This window comes from Rhinatrema bivittatum, chromosome 9 (assembly GCF_901001135.1).
Source record: "Rhinatrema bivittatum chromosome 9, aRhiBiv1.1, whole genome shotgun sequence".
In the NCBI taxonomy this organism is placed as follows: domain Eukaryota; kingdom Metazoa; phylum Chordata; class Amphibia; order Gymnophiona; family Rhinatrematidae; genus Rhinatrema; species Rhinatrema bivittatum.
The window spans coordinates 152467233-152485624 of NC_042623.1; the positions used below are offsets into that span (position 1 = coordinate 152467233).

The 18392-nt window shown below is 42.7% G+C and overlaps 1 protein-coding gene across 6 annotated transcripts in view; it reads right to left on the bottom strand.

The window, feature by feature from the left end:
* Nucleotides 1-18392, bottom strand: part of DOCK10 (dedicator of cytokinesis 10) — a 401455-nt gene that overhangs the window by 254304 nt on the left and 128759 nt on the right. For all 6 annotated transcript variants that reach the window (XR_003858608.1, XM_029615672.1, XM_029615673.1 and 3 more), the window contains exon 3: nucleotides 10094-10183. Coding sequence is in view for 5 of the 6 variants with exons in the window: in XM_029615672.1 (XP_029471532.1) it covers nucleotides 10094-10183 (90 nt within the window). In the remaining variant the exon portion in view is untranslated. The remainder of the gene's footprint in view (nucleotides 1-10093; nucleotides 10184-18392) is intronic.

An 18392-nucleotide genomic window follows, 5' to 3' on the forward strand; every position in this document is an offset into this window, starting at 1 on the left:
GCGCTTCTTTTAAAATCGACCCCATATTGCACATAATGCTACCCACGCACATGTACACACGATTTTATAATTTGCGCGTGCAAGTTATAAAATCAAGCGTCGGTGTGTGCAAGGGGGTGCACAATTGTGCACCTTGTGTGCGCCGAGCCGCACTGCCTTCCCCCGTTCCCCTAACCTGACCTTCCCACCCCTTCCCCTAACCTTTCCTCCCTCTAGCCTTACTCTAACCCCCCCCCCAAATTTTTATTTTACCTTTTGCGCCTGCCACTGAGCAAGCAATCCCTCGACACAGTGGCAATGGCCGCTGTGTTGCAGGCCTCTGACCCCACCCACGCCCCATCCCCGGACCACCCCTTTAGTAAAGCCCTGGGACTTATACGTGTCCTGGGACTTTACGCTCGTCACCAGGCCTTTTGAAAATAGGCCCGGCGCGCGTAAACTTATTAAAATGTGGCCCAATATGCATCCTGTCCTGTTGTGAACTATACAAAATCCAATTCTTATAAAACAATGCACTATATTGTTAGATATGTTATGGGGATAATTATATAACAGTACACAAGTTTGTTGGCAACTATGCACAAATTTAATGACCTTTTTGAAGGTAAAGCACTAAGGGCCTCATTTTCTAAATTATTGCAGGCCTGCGATACTTTAGAAGATGAGGGGCGGGGGGTCGAAACGTGGGGCGGGCCTGCGCTAGCCGGCAGCAATCGCACCGTCGCGGTGCGATCGCTGCCAGTTTCGCACCCAATAGCGCCACCATAGGAGGTGTAGCTATTGGGAGCGAAATAGGCAGCGAAAAGGCACTTACCTTTTCGCTGTGCACGCCGTCATCTCGGAGTCGGCCCTGGTGACGCCCCGACTCCTCATCTTCCGGGGCCGACTCCGTCCCCATTTTGGTACCGTGTGCGATACGTTTGGAAAATAAGGCCCTAAATCTGCAGAAGGTCCCTTGCTTTGCTGGTTTCGTGCTGTGGTTTATCCGTTTGGACTCCTGCTTTGCTTTGACTCTGTTTTGCCTGCTGCCTGCCTAGACCCGGATTGGACTTCTGCCTCTGTTTTGCCTGCTGCCTGCCTAGACCTGGATTGGACTTCGACCCTGCTTGCCTGCTGCCTGCCTAGACCCGGAACGGACTCTGACCCCTGCCTGGATCCGGTACTGTTGTCAGGTTCCTGGCCTGTATCTCTATCATTGTATTCCATTGCAAAGGATACTGAGGGGTTGGCTTCCCTGAATTCCACCTTCCGGAGGCGAAGGGCACCAAGGTTCCTAAGGTGGATGACCTCTCGCTCCGGGTCAAGGGTCCACTTGATAACAGTGGGGCCAAGAGGAACATGAAAAAGCTGCTATTTTATAACAGATTTAAGTGATTAGGCAACTTATTAGTGCAATTTTACACCTGCTAATAATCTAGTGATATCAGACTCGTCTGCTATTGTTGGGTGGGAGGTCTGGGTGAACTTGGGGGGAGTTCAGGGTGAAGTATTAGGAGGGTCTCAATGTACTGGAGATGCACAAGGGGAATTGGTGGAGGTATCGGCAAACTGATGATTTCAATTACATGCACATTTTTAAAAATATACCTACTTCCAAGGATAAACCAAGGTTTCATGTGAACAAGTTCTATTTTTGTTTGCATGTAAAATATACACATGTATATTTATAAAATAGGAAGAAAAAAGATATGCTTTCAATGTATTGATGATATTCGCGCACACTGAAACATAAGTACATATGTTGGGGGTGGGTATATGCATTTTTTATAAACTACATGGATAAAATACTATAGTAGATCTCCACGCACCCATATACGCATATATGGGTGCGTGGGGTCCAATTGGAGTTGTTTGAAAGTTATCCTTTCTGCACCTATGTTTACAAAATAGGTAGAGAAAGTAATTGTTTTCTTGTATTGTAAATATTTGTTCCTAGTGAAATGTACCACATACTTTCACAGCACAACTACAGCACAGTTTATAAAATACTAGGATAAATCTCTGCATGTCCACTTATACATGCAAATGCTGTACCGTGTCTAAGTTTGAAAGTTAGGCTCAGTGTGCATAAAATTATACATGTAAGCCCTTTTTGGAAACTGGGGAGAGGCATTGTTGGGAGTAGAATTGGCAGTTGTGCACACAAAGCATGCATATAAGTTAACCAACACATTATATCTTTGATAGAACAGGTGTAACTTTGTGTGTATGAGTTTATGCATGTACAAGGGCACTTATGTAGGAATTTTCAAAGTGAACTTATGCACAGTTGCTTTGAAAATGTGGGGTAAAATCTGCATGTAAAAGGTAATTCTCTCTCAGCTGCAAGTATATAATTTACCTCCTTGAGGCTAATTTTCAAAAGCATTTCCATAGGTAAAACAGCATTTGACTTGCATAAACTGTATTTTTTTTTTAATTGCCTGCCTAATATGCAGGTTAATTTACACATGCATATCCTGTTTGCACTTAAGTTTACCTGGACTGAACAGAAGCATTCCCGGAGGATGAGTTGGGAAGGGTTTTGCATCTATGGGCATTCTTTTGGAGTTTAATAAATATGCATGTACATTATCATGAGAAATCTGTGCGGATGTTTTAGAAGGTGTTATTGAAAGTATACATTTAAATACTATCCCTGCCCTAATTCTGCTCCAGGAATTTCACTTGCTAGTGTGGATAAAAGTATGCATGAAATGGGGGTTCTTGTCTATTTTTACATGCACAAGACCCCAACTGATTTTCAAAGCACCACTTATGTGTATCAAACCAGACTGATGAAAATGTTGCTTTGAAAATCAAGTCCAAAAGGCTTCATGCCCTTTTGTGAGTATCTCATGAATGTACTCCAATAACATGTTAAAACAAACAATGTGCATTTCTAGCACAAAGGAGGTAATTTTCAAAACGATTTATGTGCATAAAAGAAGTGTATATCGTAGCAATTGTCAAAAGCTCACTTCCGTGTGTAAAACCTTTTCAAAATTCCTTGAAATTTCAAAGGAGTTACAGGCGTAAAAGTAGCAATTTTCAAAAGCCTTTTGAGCGTTACCTCCTAAATCCTTAACTCCACCTCTAGAGTTTAGCATTAATGACGGGATTGACATGCTTTTTTTTGCAATAATGTGAACTGTGTTAAATTTAAAAGATCTTATTAGCTTATATATAAATATTTTTTAAAGAATCACCACAGTTATAACCCTTACCTCCCTAACTCTTAGGGAGAAAATGTTATCAGTAGGGGCAGCATTTGGCACTGGTCAAGTTTTACTAGAAGAAACATTATTTGGTTCATAAATTATATATATATATCTATACACACACACACACACACACATATCTTTTTTGTGAAATTTGAGAAGATATTTGCAGGGATGAAAATCTGTGCCCCCCCATAGAAAATGATGGGAGAAAAAGACCATTATGGCCTATCTAGTCTGCCCATCCACACCAAATGGTTTATATCCTTTTGAACTGTATACAGTATTAATAACGAGGTCTCACCAGGAACTTCTACAGAGACGATATCACCTCCTTTTTTCTGCTGACCATTCCTTTCCCTATGCACCCAAGCATCTTTCTGGCTTTTGCCGTCACCTTATCCCCCCTGTTTGGCTACCTTAAGATCATTAGATATAATCACTCCCAGATCGCACTCTTCTTCCATGCTTAGAAGAATTTCACCTCCAATACTGTACCTCTCCCTTGGGTTTTTGCATCCTAAGTTGCAAGAAAGCTTAGTTGCCAGACCCTAGACCGTTCTTTGAGCTTCGCTAGATCCCTCCCAATGGAATGTCATATAAAGCTATGGCAAAAATTGCTTCTGTTTAATTGAGTGGATTTCAAAATATCAGGCAATATTCAAATCTTTTGAACCAATTTTTGGACTCCCCTTCTCTTGCCCTCTTGATGTTGCGTTAGGGTAAATAATACTTTAGAGGTCAACAGCAATGAGAACCCCAGCGCTTTCACCAGATTGTTTTTAAACAACTGCCCTAGGGCAACAGAAGGAGACTTGGAGAAATTCAGCAGCAGCAATATGAGGCAGCAATCACTATTTTCCCGATTTTCTACTGTAACTTTCAGGACCAGTTTTTCTACAATTAGATCACATTTCAGATGCCTTTGATTCAGGACCTCCAGTTTTCACAATATGGTTCTCTAATTTGCTATTGTGTGCTTTACATTGACCTTGAACTTCTTTTGAGGAGATGGCCACCTCATCAAAATGCCATGAAATATATTTTTAGCAATTTGGCTTGGGGATACAATTTTATCCTTTTTTAAAATCTTTTATGAAATGTGAATAGGATAGTAAAAAAAAAAAAATAATAATAATCTGAATACGGAAAAAGCATAATGGCACATCTTAAAATGCTGCCTTCAACACAAACTACTTCATTCACAGATGAATTTTAAAAGCCCGGCCGGGGCCAAAACAGGGAAATAGGCGAATGTGTCCGGCCGGCGCATGCCAAGCAGATTTTATTAGCCGCCCTTGTACGCGCATACCTCCTGGTACGCACACAAGTGAGAAGTCTCCAAAAAGTGGCAGGGTGTGGACGCGGTCTGGGCGGGGCACCCTGGGTCTTTAACATGAAATGTGCGCGCATGCATTTATGTGCACCAGCGAGCGTCAGGTTCTCCTGTCGTGGAAAGTTACTACTGCTATGGATGGCGTGTAAGTAATAAAATATAAAAAACTAGGTTAGTCAGCAGGGTTCTAAGGGTTGGTGGTAACAGGGTACAAGAGAGGCTATTTAACTAGGGGAGTTAGGAAGTCTTATCTCTTACCTGGGTGAACTGGGAACAAACTGGGGAAACTGGTAATTGCGTTGGCATGCGTATCTACTAAAATCCCCCCACTTACACGGCAGAGTCGGCATTTGCGCACACACGTGCGTGTCCATATAATATTGTGTGCACACGTAGTGCGTACCGCCTGTTTTATACCATGCGCGCACTTAAGCGCATATTTTATAAAATGGCTGCGTCTCTGGACATGAATCAGAATTCATGTGCAGCCGCGCAGCTGTTTAAAAGTTACTTTCCCCTTTAGTCATTGTAGAAATGTTGGTCTTCTCATTGAGAAGTACGTCTTCTAATATATTCAGGGTTGAGCACAAAAGAATTTTTAATGTGAAATCTTGATTAAGGAGCAGTATAAAGGCATAAAACAAGTTACAATAAGTGCAGCCTAGAAATAAAGATGTGGCAATACCTGTAATATACTACAGCTAGATGATAAGACAAAGAACTTGGAAGAAACATTTCTCAGTAGTAAATTAATAGATTACACATTACACAATCATTTTATAGTTATTTTTAGTTGCTGATTGCACTGATAGTATTGGCCCTTTCTTTTCCTCCTCACCCTCTTTATTTAATATTCACCCGCTGACCTCAAAATGCAGTGAGAGCCTAATAACATAGGGCTGGGAAGAAAATATTCCCTCTGGGGTTTTACTTCTCAGCAATATTTTTGATGGAAATCGGGGTGCCCAAATACCCAGCTTAGAATCATGGGTTTGTGATCGCTGTCACTAATCATTATTTTGCCTGAGTCTAAAAAACAATTGTCATGCAACTCTTGAGCTCTAATGTCGATTTTCTACCATCAGAAGTTCTAGTGGCTCCAGAGCTATAGCGTGCCTATGGCCAATATGGCCACAGCCATAGTTGCTACTACCAAAAGGCACCAAGGAGAGCTGTGCAGCTGGCGGGTCCTCAGCAGAAGAAAAAGCAGTGCAGCTCCGTCAAAATCGACAACGTGGTCGGCATGGCCTTAGTAAGAGGAAAAGCAACTCAGCTTCGCAGGCAATGCTGATGATTCTGGTGAGACTGCGCTGCTTTTCCACTTACTGAGGCAGCACTTACAATGCCATCAATTTCAGTGGGGCCATGCTGCTTCGGATGAGGAGGAATGCGCCCTGCCAAAAGTAGTCCAAAGCCCCATGGCCTGAATTTGTTCCCTTGGCCAAGGGGGCTGAAGAAGGAGACTACTGCTGCCTGCTAAGTCAAGGGAAGTGAGTGAGAGAGAGAGCATGTGTGCTTGTGTGCGGGAGAGTGAGAAGGAGAAAGTGAGTTTGTGTGTGGGAAAGTTAGAGAGAGCATGTGAGTTTGTGTGTGGGAAAGTGAGAGAGCATGTGTACATGTGTATGGGAGAGTGACAGCATGTATGTGTTGTGATACTGCTTGTGAGCCTAGTCGCGAGCAGTCTCTCACCTTCGCAGCCCAGAGGCCGCTGATGCCATTGCCTTGGGCACAGTGGGACAGGGTGGAGCCGTCGACATCCTGGGCCCCACCTCGTGGCCCAAAGGCTGCCGCCGTTGCTGCCTCTATGCGGCCAGAGTGCCGCCACCAGCCCTGTTCTTCACAGCATGGCCGCCACTGCTGCTGTCCCCAGTCATGGCTTCTCCTTAGGCTTGCGGCCGCACCTTCCCTGGATATTTAAAGGGCCCACGGCGGGAAAAGCCCTGTGCCCTGACCAATGACATCATCTGGGTGTCTTCTCTTCAGCCCTATAAAAGGGCCCCTCACCAGTTCCTCGTCACCTTTGCAAGGAGCTAGTCAGCTCCAGGATTCCTCATCTGTTCCAGCTCTTCATTCCAGGAGGCTCCGAGGTCCATCTTCGCTTCTTCAAGGTCCTCTGCTCTTCATGGGAGCTCCCTTGTCGTCATCCATGGTTCCTGGTCTCTCGTTGGATCCTGCGTCCTTGTCCGTCCTGTCTTCAGATGTTCCTGTCTTCAGATGTTCTGACTCCAGATGTCCTAGTTCTCTCTGGTTCCTCTCGTTGGATGTCTTTGGCCTCAGTGTTCCAGCTCCTCAGTTCCTGTCTCAGGTTGTTCCAGTACTTCTGTTCCTGTGTCTTGGGGTCCCTGACCCTCTAGTTCCTGGCTCCGGGTTTCAAGTCTAGCCTCACCTGCCAGATTTCGCCTCCAGTTAACCATCCTTTGAGTAAATCTATATCTGACCCGGTGTCCGTTCCCGGTCATTGGAGTCCCGTTCCCGATGGTTCTTTCTTCGAGTGCTGTCCGGATTCCTCCTTCATCCTGAGCTTCAGTCCTGTGTTTGTCCCACTCTCTGCGTGGTCCGCGACCAGCCTCTTCAGGTTGTGTAGGGCGCGCAGTGGGACAGGGTGGTTCGTGACCAGCCCAATGGAGGCTGTGTAGAGCACCCTGAGGGGCAGTGCCTGCTCAAGGCTCCAAGTGCCTAACTTTCATCCAAGTGCCTTGTCTCATCCAAGTCTCCAAGTGCCTATGTGTCTCGTCCAGGTCTCCAAGTGCCTATGTCTCATCCTTGTTCCAGCGTCATCGCCTGTCCTCAACCTCTGTCCGTCCTGTCGCACCTGCTGTTCTAGGCGGCAGGTCCAAAAAGGCAACTGAGTGGCCGGAGGGCTACCCCAGAGACCAGCATTGCGTTGCTGGGTCTCTTCTGGTGCGTTCAGGTTCAGCAGAGGTCAGGGTCCCGAATCTCTAGCCTGATGCCCATGCTCGGATGCATCTCGCCTGCCTCGGCGCTTCTCCAGAGTCTTCCTCTGGGGTTGTGCCATGGCCCAAGGGCACACTTTCTCTTCTGAATCAGGACCACTCCTTAGCGCTCCTGTAACAGTATGTTGGAGAGTGAGAGAGAACATGTGTGCTTGTGTGTGGGAGAGTGAGAGACAGCAGGTGTGTATGTATGTGGGGAGGTGAGAGAAAGCATGTGTGTATGAGAAGGAGCATGCGTGTGCACAACTACCCCAGTTACTCTCTGCCTGCTAATCCATGACAATTTTAAGGCATCTGAAAATCAAAAGTTCCAAGGTATGGATAGATAATAGGGATTTTTTTTAAATCCTTATTTTAATTATTGAGAGTTATTTGATGTGTCTATTTTGAAATATGTTATTGATGTTTGGAAGATTTTTATATGACATTTTAATTATTGAATGTTATTCTATTCATTAATTGTTTTGAATTATTCATTTTATTGGTATGGTTTTACTAATTTTGTTTTATGAGGAATGGTAATGTTTCTGTTATGACCCAAACAAACCTTAGTAAACACTTGAGGTAACCTGCAAACTAGCAGAATATATACTAACTTTTACAATTCCCAACAGATCAATTATAAAGAAAACAACCAACAGAGAGTGGTATCAGAATCTTGTGTGGTATTTCCAGTCTCATGGGCTCTTGCCCTGTACAGGGCTACAACCCCTCTCTTGGTTTCAACACCATTTGTAATCACCTCATTTACCAACTCTCTGAAGGTTAGTCTTTGATTTTATTATTATTTTTCAGTGCAAAAATGCCTCCCTAAAATTACCCGTACTATTTTATTAAAAAATCATGCACCTTATCTTACCCTTTAAACCATTAAAACATGATGTATTGCTTCAATTATACTTGGCTCTTTGAGCTATATTATCTTTATACTACTTTACCCAGATGAATCGCCCGACATTGACAATGTTTCGGCGCGCTCCTTGCGCCTGCTTCAGGGGCTATCGTTCATTCTCAACCATTTAATTCAGTGTATCCAAGTTCTTTCCACATTCTCCTTTATTCAAAAATGGCGCATTTATTTTTGAATAAAGGAGAATGTGGAAAGAACTTGGATACGCTGAATTAAATGGTTGAGAATGAACGATAGCCCCTGAAGCAGGCGCGAGGAGCGCGCCGAAACATTGTCAATGTCGGGCGATTCATCTGGGTAAAGTAGTATAAAGATAATGTAGCTCAAAGAGCCAAGTATAATTGAAGCAATACATCATGTTTTAATGGTTTAAAGGGTAAGATAAGGTGCATGATTTTTTAATAAAATAGCACGGGTAATTTTAGGGAGGCATTTTTGCACTGAAAAATAATAATAAAATCAAAGACTAACCTTCAGAGAGTTGGTAAATGAGGTGATTACAAATGGTGTTGAAACCAAGAAAGGGGTTGTAGCCCTGTACAGGGCAAGAGCCATGAGACTGGAAATACCACACAAGATTCTGATACCACTCTCTGTTGGTTGTTTTCTTTATAATTGATCTGTTGGGAATTGTAAAAGTTAGTATATATTCTGCTAGTTTGCAGGTTACATCAAGTGTTTACTAAGGTTTGTTTGGGTCATAAAGATTGAGGTCGGGAGCCAGTACACAATATAATTTTGTTCGATTCGAGAAGAAAATTAATGTTTCTGTTATTACATTGTTGCAGTGCATACAGAATTTGGCTTGTTGCAGTTTCCAGTTCAGTTTTTGTCTGTACATCTCTGTTTATACTGTATGGTCTCTTTATTCTGTATTGAGGGTCTATCTGTGTTTTGCCTGTGTGGTTGAAGTGAGTTGTTCTGTTAGTGTGTAGTTTCTATGTAGGGATCTATAGCAGCTTGGATTGTTCTGTTTTCCTAATAGGCAGTTTAATACTATTTTAGGCCTGGTGTAATATTTATAGTATTACCTTTCATAGGTAGGGTTGTTGCTGTTTGATTGACTCTCTGGGGTCATGCCCATGATGCATTACAGTAGGCCTCCTTTCATTTAGGTTCCAAGTATCTCTTGCTTTTTTTGCAAGGTTTTTGGTTGGCACCTCAGCAGTGCATGTAAATATAATATACATATTGAAAATGATATTTTTACCTCAGAAGACTATGCTTTGAATGTTCTTTTTCATTTAAATCTGTTATAAATGCATAATTTCTAATTGTATGTGAGGAGGGTGTGATGGGGTAGGGGTGCAAGGCTGTAAAATTTTCCTAGGACACCTAATACCCTCGCACTGGCCATGAGCATTGCTGTACAAACATTGAACAGAGTCTCCCAACTTGTCATGTGTTGTAATGAGTGAGGAAGCAGTTTGTCACTTGGCCATAGGTGCCAAATTGCTTAGCTACAGCTCTGCATGGCTCTATGAACAACCTCTTACTGTGGTGTTGATGCACTCTTGTATGGGCTGAACTATTTACGGGGCTAGGATCCCTATGCGAGTTAGTGCAAACTGCTTTGTACCACTGAAATTTTCAAAAGTGGGAATTGTTAAAATGGACTGTTGTAAAGCCCGGAAAATTCAACTGCAAATGAAACGTGTAGATTTCTGTAAATGTTCAGCAACTAGATATTTACCTCTTTAATCAATAAATGTTCTGCCTTTTCTTCTGCGCCTTCAGGAACAGTGGAGTATAGGGTTCGCATTTCCCAAGAAACTGTATCTGTCTAACAAGAAATAACACAGGGCATTAGAGAGAATGACATTCACTCAGAAAGAAAATGCTGGCAATAATATGTCCTGCTGCATGCATTCACTTCATCCTCCCTTGCATGTTTCTGTCTCTGCCATCCAGTTAATATTCTCTTTTTAGTCTGCCTTTCTCCTCCCCAGTTTCTCCCTCTTTCTCTTAACCTATTTCAACAAGGACTTTCCCCCATGCTGGGCCTCTGGAAAAGAAACTATTAAATAAGGCCTTTTATATCTCTCTTCTCTGAGGCTCTTCCCCTTTCGGTTCTGCTTCTCCCCCTTCCCCTTTTCTTATCCCATCATTCCTCTTCTTCCTCAGTTCTCATCTCCATCTTAACTTGATTCTAAATGCGTCTGAAGATGATGCCATGGGACAGGGGAGCAGTAACTGACAAAGCAGCCTCAGAAAGTACAGGAGGAGAATGTATCTGGCATTTCAACCTGCCTTTTCCCCTGCAGGAATAGCATTTCTTCTGGCTCCAGTAATTTTGCAAAAGCACCTTTCATAGCGAGAGGGTGAGGAGCAGCTACATTCACCACAGGTATTTCTCCATTGTGTTTACCCTGCTGTCGTGTACAGGGTCACTAAGCCTCCCAGCTTCCCCGGGCAATGAGAAATTGTGCTCTCTTGTTTAGGGAAAGGGAGGGTCTGTCAGAACATTGGAGTGGGGCATGACTCCCCATCCCCTACTGGCTCTAAGCTTGCACAAAATTTGCATTATTGATGCTCTATACCTTCCTCCAGGTCAATGAAAATGGTAAACACTGATTCCTACAAGACAAAACTTGTGAATTTATTCCAATTTAAATATGTACCATCATTTCTGATCTGCTGGTGCATCTAACAAAAATATTTTTGAGATAAGACAGAAGTTTGCAAACTATAAGAAATATTTGTATATCGAACAAGTATACAGGTGAATCCATAACATTAGGTGCTCGGTTAAAATGGTAGAAAAAACACAGCAAAAATGACAAATACCAATACCAGAACAAATCACCAACAGGCACACCAAACTGCTAACATAACTAAATTTATGAGTTAAACAACAGGAACCAAAAGGCAAATCTTAAGCGATTTGGTGCCTGCTTGGGTCTCGCATGAAGGCATTTTACAGTCTATAGTAATCTGTAAATCACTTTTGGTGAGGCGTCAAGTTTATGTCCCATATATATCTTTCTCCTGAGATTCTTACAAGAAAGTTGTGCTGACAGCACTTGTTACTCCTAAACTAAACTATGCCAGTCATGAATATTGTAAATTTCAGATGAAAGAATATCCCTCCCCACTTGATAGTAACTGTAAGAAACCAGGCCTGGGTTCACCTGCAGAGAATGAGCAACTGAAGAGACAAGAAAAACTTCAGAACCACCAGAAGCGAATAATCTTAGCAAGCGCAGATGGATTAATGAAAATACAGGAGAAATGGTGATGCATCTCCTGTTACTGTATTGCTTCTACCTGGTTCCTTTAACACTAACCCACCTGCATGAGAGACCTGACCAAGACTGTGCTGTCTGGCTAGATCTCAAACAGTAGATAGATCCCGATGATGCTAATGCCCAAGGATACCAGTATTTTTTCCAAGTCTATCTGGCTACAAACAGTTTATGGACTTGTCCAAACCTTTATTATTATTGTTATTATTATTATTTTAAACCCAGCTATGTTAGCTGGCTTCACCGCATCCGCTGGCAATGTATTTCAGAGCTTAATTGTGCAGTGAGTAAAAAGACTGTTTATCTTGCCGCAAGATGGTATCCTCACAGCATGCTTCCTGAAGTTGCATTTTGTGATTACATATGTTCTGTATGGGAAATCCTACACATTTAAGAGCCACCATTGGAGACTCCTGTTGATGAGAGATATTAAAAACATAAGAACATAAGAAATTGCCATGCTGGATCAGACCAAGGGTCCATCAAGCCCAGCATCCTGTTTCCAACAGAGGCAAAACCAGGCCACAAGAACCTGGCAATTACCCAAACACCAAGAAGATCCCATGCTACTGATGCAATTAATAGCAGTGGCTATTCCCTAAGTAAACATGATTAATAGCTGTTAATGGATTTCTCTTCCAAGAACTTATCCAAACCTTTTTTGAACCCAGCTACACTAACTGCACTAACCACATCCTCTGGCAACAAATTCCAGAGCTTCATTGAGAGCCTAGTTGCTGACCTGAAACTGAGCATCAGTCAGTGGCTACTTTTGTGACACACCTGATCATGACTGAAGGCACATCAGTGTGCCATGGCATATTGATTGGGACACAGTTCCCTAGTGCAAGATTTGTGCTAGGGAAAACATGCTATGCATGTCCTCATCAATCTTACTCCATTGTGTATCTCACATCATGGTTTAATGCCATTGGCTATAATGGCACTGTGTTTCTCCACAAAGTTAAGCCTCTCAGAGATGGTTGTCACCAGCTGGAATACTTGGCCATGAAAGAATTGTCTACTACTTCTGCCATTTGCCCTCTTCAGGATGGCTTGTACATACCATTTGCCTACCAGGTTATTACCATCTGAAAGTATAGGGGTAACGTATGGAGCAACAGTTACTACCCTTAACAGAAGGCAAGGCGGTAACCTGCCTAGTGCAGCAGCTACCATCAACCAAAGGCATGGAGGTAACCTGCAGCTATAACCCTTAACAGAAAGCATGAGAATAACCTGCATAGAGCAGCACTTACTACTGTAAGCAAATTGCAGAGCAGAATAGGTGGACCATGGTCTTTTTTCCATGTTATTACCTTCAACATAGGTGAATGGACTGGTTGATCATTTACGCTAGAGGGAAAACATCTATGCTGGAGGGAAAACACAGCCGATCCCCTCCAATATGAAGAAAAGTGGATCTATATACAGACAACAACCAACCAGATTAGATTACCCAAACAAGCCAGATTAGATCTCACCAGAAAGAGAGCCTTTTCAATAGCCGGACCAATACTTTGGAATTCATTACCAAATCCTCTACGCTTAATATCTAACCCTTCTCACTTTAAAAAATCCCTCAAAACTCACCTTTTCCAACTTGCTTTCAATATTTCATCTAATTAAATTGTTAATAATATTCAATCTACACCCACAGAGTTACTTACACCTTCCATAATCTTTATTCCATACATCTTTTTAACTGACATATCCTTCCCTTCCCCTCCCCTGTACCTCAATATAACTTTCATATTTCTTATTATTCTCACCTTACCCATTCCCCCCTGAAATAACAAGCCCCATGGCATCAAATTCTTTTTATTTATAAAAGGCTCCAAATGCTAGCACTCTGACTAGCCATTGATTATTTTATGTATATTTTAAAAATTCATTTATTTTTGATTATTTTATGTTTTATTTTATCCTTGTAAACCGTTTTGACAAAAATTTATTTTTAAAAAACGGTATATAAATGCTTTCAAATAAATAAAATAAATAAATAAACAAGGACTGAATTACATAGTCTGAGTAAACAAAAAAGCATGGGTGTAGCTTGCTTATTGAGGCGGTTACTACTCCTAACTAATTAAGCTAGATACTTCACTTTGATGCAGTTCCAACACTGCTCTCTGCATTAATGGCGGGGGTGGAAGGGAAATAGAACCAAAAGGTTACTAAGGGCCAAGAGTAACAGATAAGTATGAGAAAAGAAAAAAAAAAGTGCGAAAGCTTGCTGGGCAGACTGGATGGGCCATTTGGTCTGTTTCTGCCGTCATTTCTATGTTATGTTTCTATTGTATAAGAACATAAGAACATGCCATGCTGGGTGAGACCAAGGGTCCATCAAGCCCAGCATCCTGTTTCCAACAGTGGCCAATCCAGGCCATAAGAACCTGGCAAGTACCTAAACTAAGTCTATTCCATGTTAATGTTGCTAGTAATAGCAGTGGCTATTTTCTAAGTCAACTTAATTAATAGTACTTATCCAATCCTTTTTTAAACACAGCTGCACTAACTGCACTAACCACATCCTCGGGCAACAAATTCCAGAGTTTATTTGTGCGTTGAGTAAAAAAGAACTTTCTCCAATTAGTTTTAAATGTGCCACATGCTAACTTCATGGAGTGCCCCCTAGTCATCATATAGGCCTGGGCCATCCACTGAGGATCTACTACCCCGGAATTGGACCGAACCCACCACCGGTGCTGGAGTCAGTCACTACACCCTAGCAGGGGCAGAAATAGCAGAAATCACCAACTAAGTGGGGCAAATGCCGAATAATGCAAATACTGGATAGACACCATATGGCAACTTACCGACCGGAGGCGCCTTCTCAACCCACCCCATGTCGGCCACCAGAAGGGGAATTGTGGCTTGGGAGGCTAATAAGGTACTGAACTTGCCCAATCCACTTGGACTCGGATCACCTCTGGCCCCTGTCCATATAACCAACAAATTTGCAGTGGCTGCAATCTCCACTGGAACTACACTTGAGTTGACCTCTGGCCCTGCTCTGCTAGAAAGCCATATATCTCTGCAGAGGCCTCTTGCGATGTGTAAGCAGATACTTAGTCCCTTCTAGTGCTGCCTCAAAAGAACACAATACAGCCCTTAACCATCTGCTGCCAGAGACACACAGGGCCATCAAACACACTGAAAGGAAACCTTTCAGTATTATTAGCCTGGTGCTTGCCTCACCTAATGGCTGGCCCTTACCCCATGCAATATGTTGCATTGAGGCACATCTCCCCTGACAGGTGCACTGGCATCAATGGAGGAAAACGCCTCTGAATTTACCTGTGATCATCCCAAAAAGGCTCAACCACCACTCTGTGATACGTGCCTTTGCCCTGGGGTCAACTGTGGCAGGAGGGACAATTGCATCTTGCAAGGAATGACATCCCACAACTGTGTGTCTGCGCTAAAACCAACACCATGCCAAGAGGCAGCATCCCCATAATACCACGATGACTAGCACCCTAAAGCAATCAAATCAATTGCCTTTCCCAAAATGAGATTGCCATACCATGCTTTCTTCTCAGACTGATTGTTTCTTCATTACAATGCTCATGGCTAAATAGTCCTTAAGGCCCTATTGCAGAAAAATATAGCCAAGGACATGTTTTTCCCCCATGAATCCACTCACCGAAACAAAGACATTACAGTGACATGGTAGGACCCACGGTGCTGCGAGCAGCTCTCAGATCTCTCCATTTGCATCATGGAGTGGTATGGCAGCAATGTTCGGTGGGGTGGGACTGGGATGGGCCTCCTCACTCTGCCTACTAAGAAAATGTCCAGCCTCAGAGGATGGGATTCAGGCAAGGTTGGGCCAATAAATGCTGGGGAACTAGCACCAAGCAGGGGGGATTTTTTAAAATGGAAGCACACATCCTAGCCGGCATCAGCAAGTGTGCCAGCTAGGATGGGGTGTCTTCACATTAGCCAACTAGGAAAAGCAAGTGAGCACCAGGCTGCCTTCCCTGTCCCTGCCGCAGTACCTACCCCTTTGCACCACACAGTCAAAAAGGCCTGATGCACCACCAGCATAGCTTGCTGCTTTCCTCCTTCCTGTCTCGCCAATCAAAGGCGCGCATGATCACCTCTTTCTGGACTATCTCCGGGGCGGGGCGCCACCACAACAAAGACTCAGTCCAGCACCTGGGTCACCATGCTCCCGAAGTCCCAGATGATAGCAGAAGGAGGAAGCTGGTGGCTCATTTGTAATGCTGCCCAAATGAAGCCTTCCTGACCCTACCTACATGTACTGGCACAAGGAGGCAAAGAGGAAAACCGGGCTGGGCCAATAAGTGATGGTCAGCTGGCACAGCAGTGTATGCCACCAGAACAGAATGAAAATGGGGCCGCCTCCTCCTTTATTTTTTTTGGATAAAACCAATAGCCAAGCATCACAAACCAGCCTGCAGTTCCGAGGAGCCTGCCCCCGCATGTCACCAAAGGGAACCCGGCTGGCTGCCCTAGTTGATGCTCTCACCCAGCTTCCATACCGACACCACTACTATGAAAAAGGGGGGAGTCAATAACAAGGGTAGGGAGTCTAGCCCCGCACAAACCAGTGCAACATGAGGAGAGATCGACCATGAAGAGTAGGAAACAAAGTTAAAAACAGACTTTACCTAGCAAAAAACTGCTGAATGAAAAGGCTGGTGGGTGGGCTGGCCCAGGCTTAAACAGAGCCCTTCAGCCCTCCCACCAACCGCTGCCCCTCTCACCAGTTCCGGAGGCAGATCACCTCCTCAGTTGTGGCCTCCCCCCCTTACTTGGGGTTGGGGGTTGACTCCTTATGTTTGACTAAGCTGGCAGAATAGATAATTAGAGGATCCAGAATTGTGATACAAAACTGAATTTTTCAACTGCACTTGATGGTTGGCCATTCATTCTGTCCAGGAGAAATTTGAACAACTACAACACTGCTTATTATTTCATTTTTTTGTATGATGTCAGTAAACTTTAAGATGTACCATCATTCTCTTGAAACACTGTAAAACCTTTAACATGTTCTCACTGTTGACATTTCTAAATAGAAAAATCTGGATGCAGTTGAACTGAATGATGAGCTAGAAGTGTTGACACATATAATCATGCCTAAAAGTTCTCTCTTGGAAATCTTAAGCACATGACTGAAAATGACTCTGCAGGAAATGCTCTAAATGCATTGAAGATTTTGTTGTCATCCCATTACAGTAGCAAGTGATGAATGTATTCTTTCAAACCTCAAACTAATTAAATATTATTTTAGATGTACAGTAGCTGAATCACATTTAGTTGGACTATCAAAGATTTCTATCAAACATGAACTGGCTCAGCAGCTGCATTTCACAGAACTTGCATGTGGTTTTGCTGTCCTTAAAGCACAGTAGTTGTCTTAATATATAATGATAAAAATCTACTTACAATATTTTTCTTTATGAGATCATTGAGGATGATATTCAAAAGCTATTTAGATGGATAACTGAAAAGTTATCCGTCTAAATAGCTACCCAGTTATATTCAAAGTCATATATGACTAGAATTTAGTCGCATAAGTCGGGGGCATTCCAGGGGTGGGCAGGAGGTGTTTCCAGGCAGAGCCGAGTTAGCCGCATAAGTTACGTGGCTAACTCTGGTTGCGCCGTAGGGCTGTCCTAAAGTGGGCCAGATATACTTATCGGCTGACTTTAAGATAGCTGGGGATATTCAGTAGTGTGGCCGTGCCACTGAATATCATCGTTATGTTAACCAGATAGCTATATCTGGCTAACTTAACTCACTGCTCTGTGGCAGAATATCGGACCCTATGAGTTTTTTAAATCTGTGAGACATATGAATTTTGGCGTGTTTCTTCAGCAAGCAATGATTACAAAGTATTTGCACATAATTGAAATTACCAGTTTGCTGCCTCTGCCATTTCACCCAATCTTTCTCTGGATCATTGAGACCCTTCTAGTTCTTAATCCTGAATATCCTCCAGTTCACCCAGATCTCCTGCCCAACAAACGGATATATATATATTTATTTATTTATTTTAAAGTATTTATTTCCCACACCCTCTGATGTTCGGGACAGGTTACAAATAAAACATACATAATTGGTAAACGAACATAAAACAAAAATATAAAAGCAAGATAAATACAATAGTAAATAAACTTAAAATGACATAAAATAATAAATCATATAGAGATAAAAAGAACTGAACATATGAAGCAGATATTTCACATAAATCTGGGAAAGCTAGTGTGAAAAGGTAGTGTTTTAATTCTTTTTTAAAGTCTTTATTGTTGGAGAATAATCTGAGATCAAGGGGTAAAGTGTTCCTTAAGATTGGGCCTGCGATTGAAAAAGCACGTTCTCGTGTCATAATCAGTCTGGTTGATTTGGGGGATGGGACTTGCAGAAGAAGTTGATTTTTTGATCTAAGGTTTCTGCAGGGAGTATATAAATGTGAAGTAGCAGATAGCCAGGAATTGTTGTTATTATAGATAAGGTTCTGTATTATGGTTAAAGTTTTATATTGAATGCGCCATTTAATTGGTAACCAGTGTAATTGAAAAAGAACCGGGGATATGTGATCATGTAGTCTGTGATTAGAAAGTAGCCATGCTGCTGCATTTTGTATGAGTTGAAGTGGGCATATAGCAGATTGAGATAGACCTAAGTCAAGAGAGTTTCAATAGTCTATCCCAGTAAGAATCAGGGACTGAAGTACTGTATTGAAGAGAGTGGGGTCAAGAAGTGGATTGATAT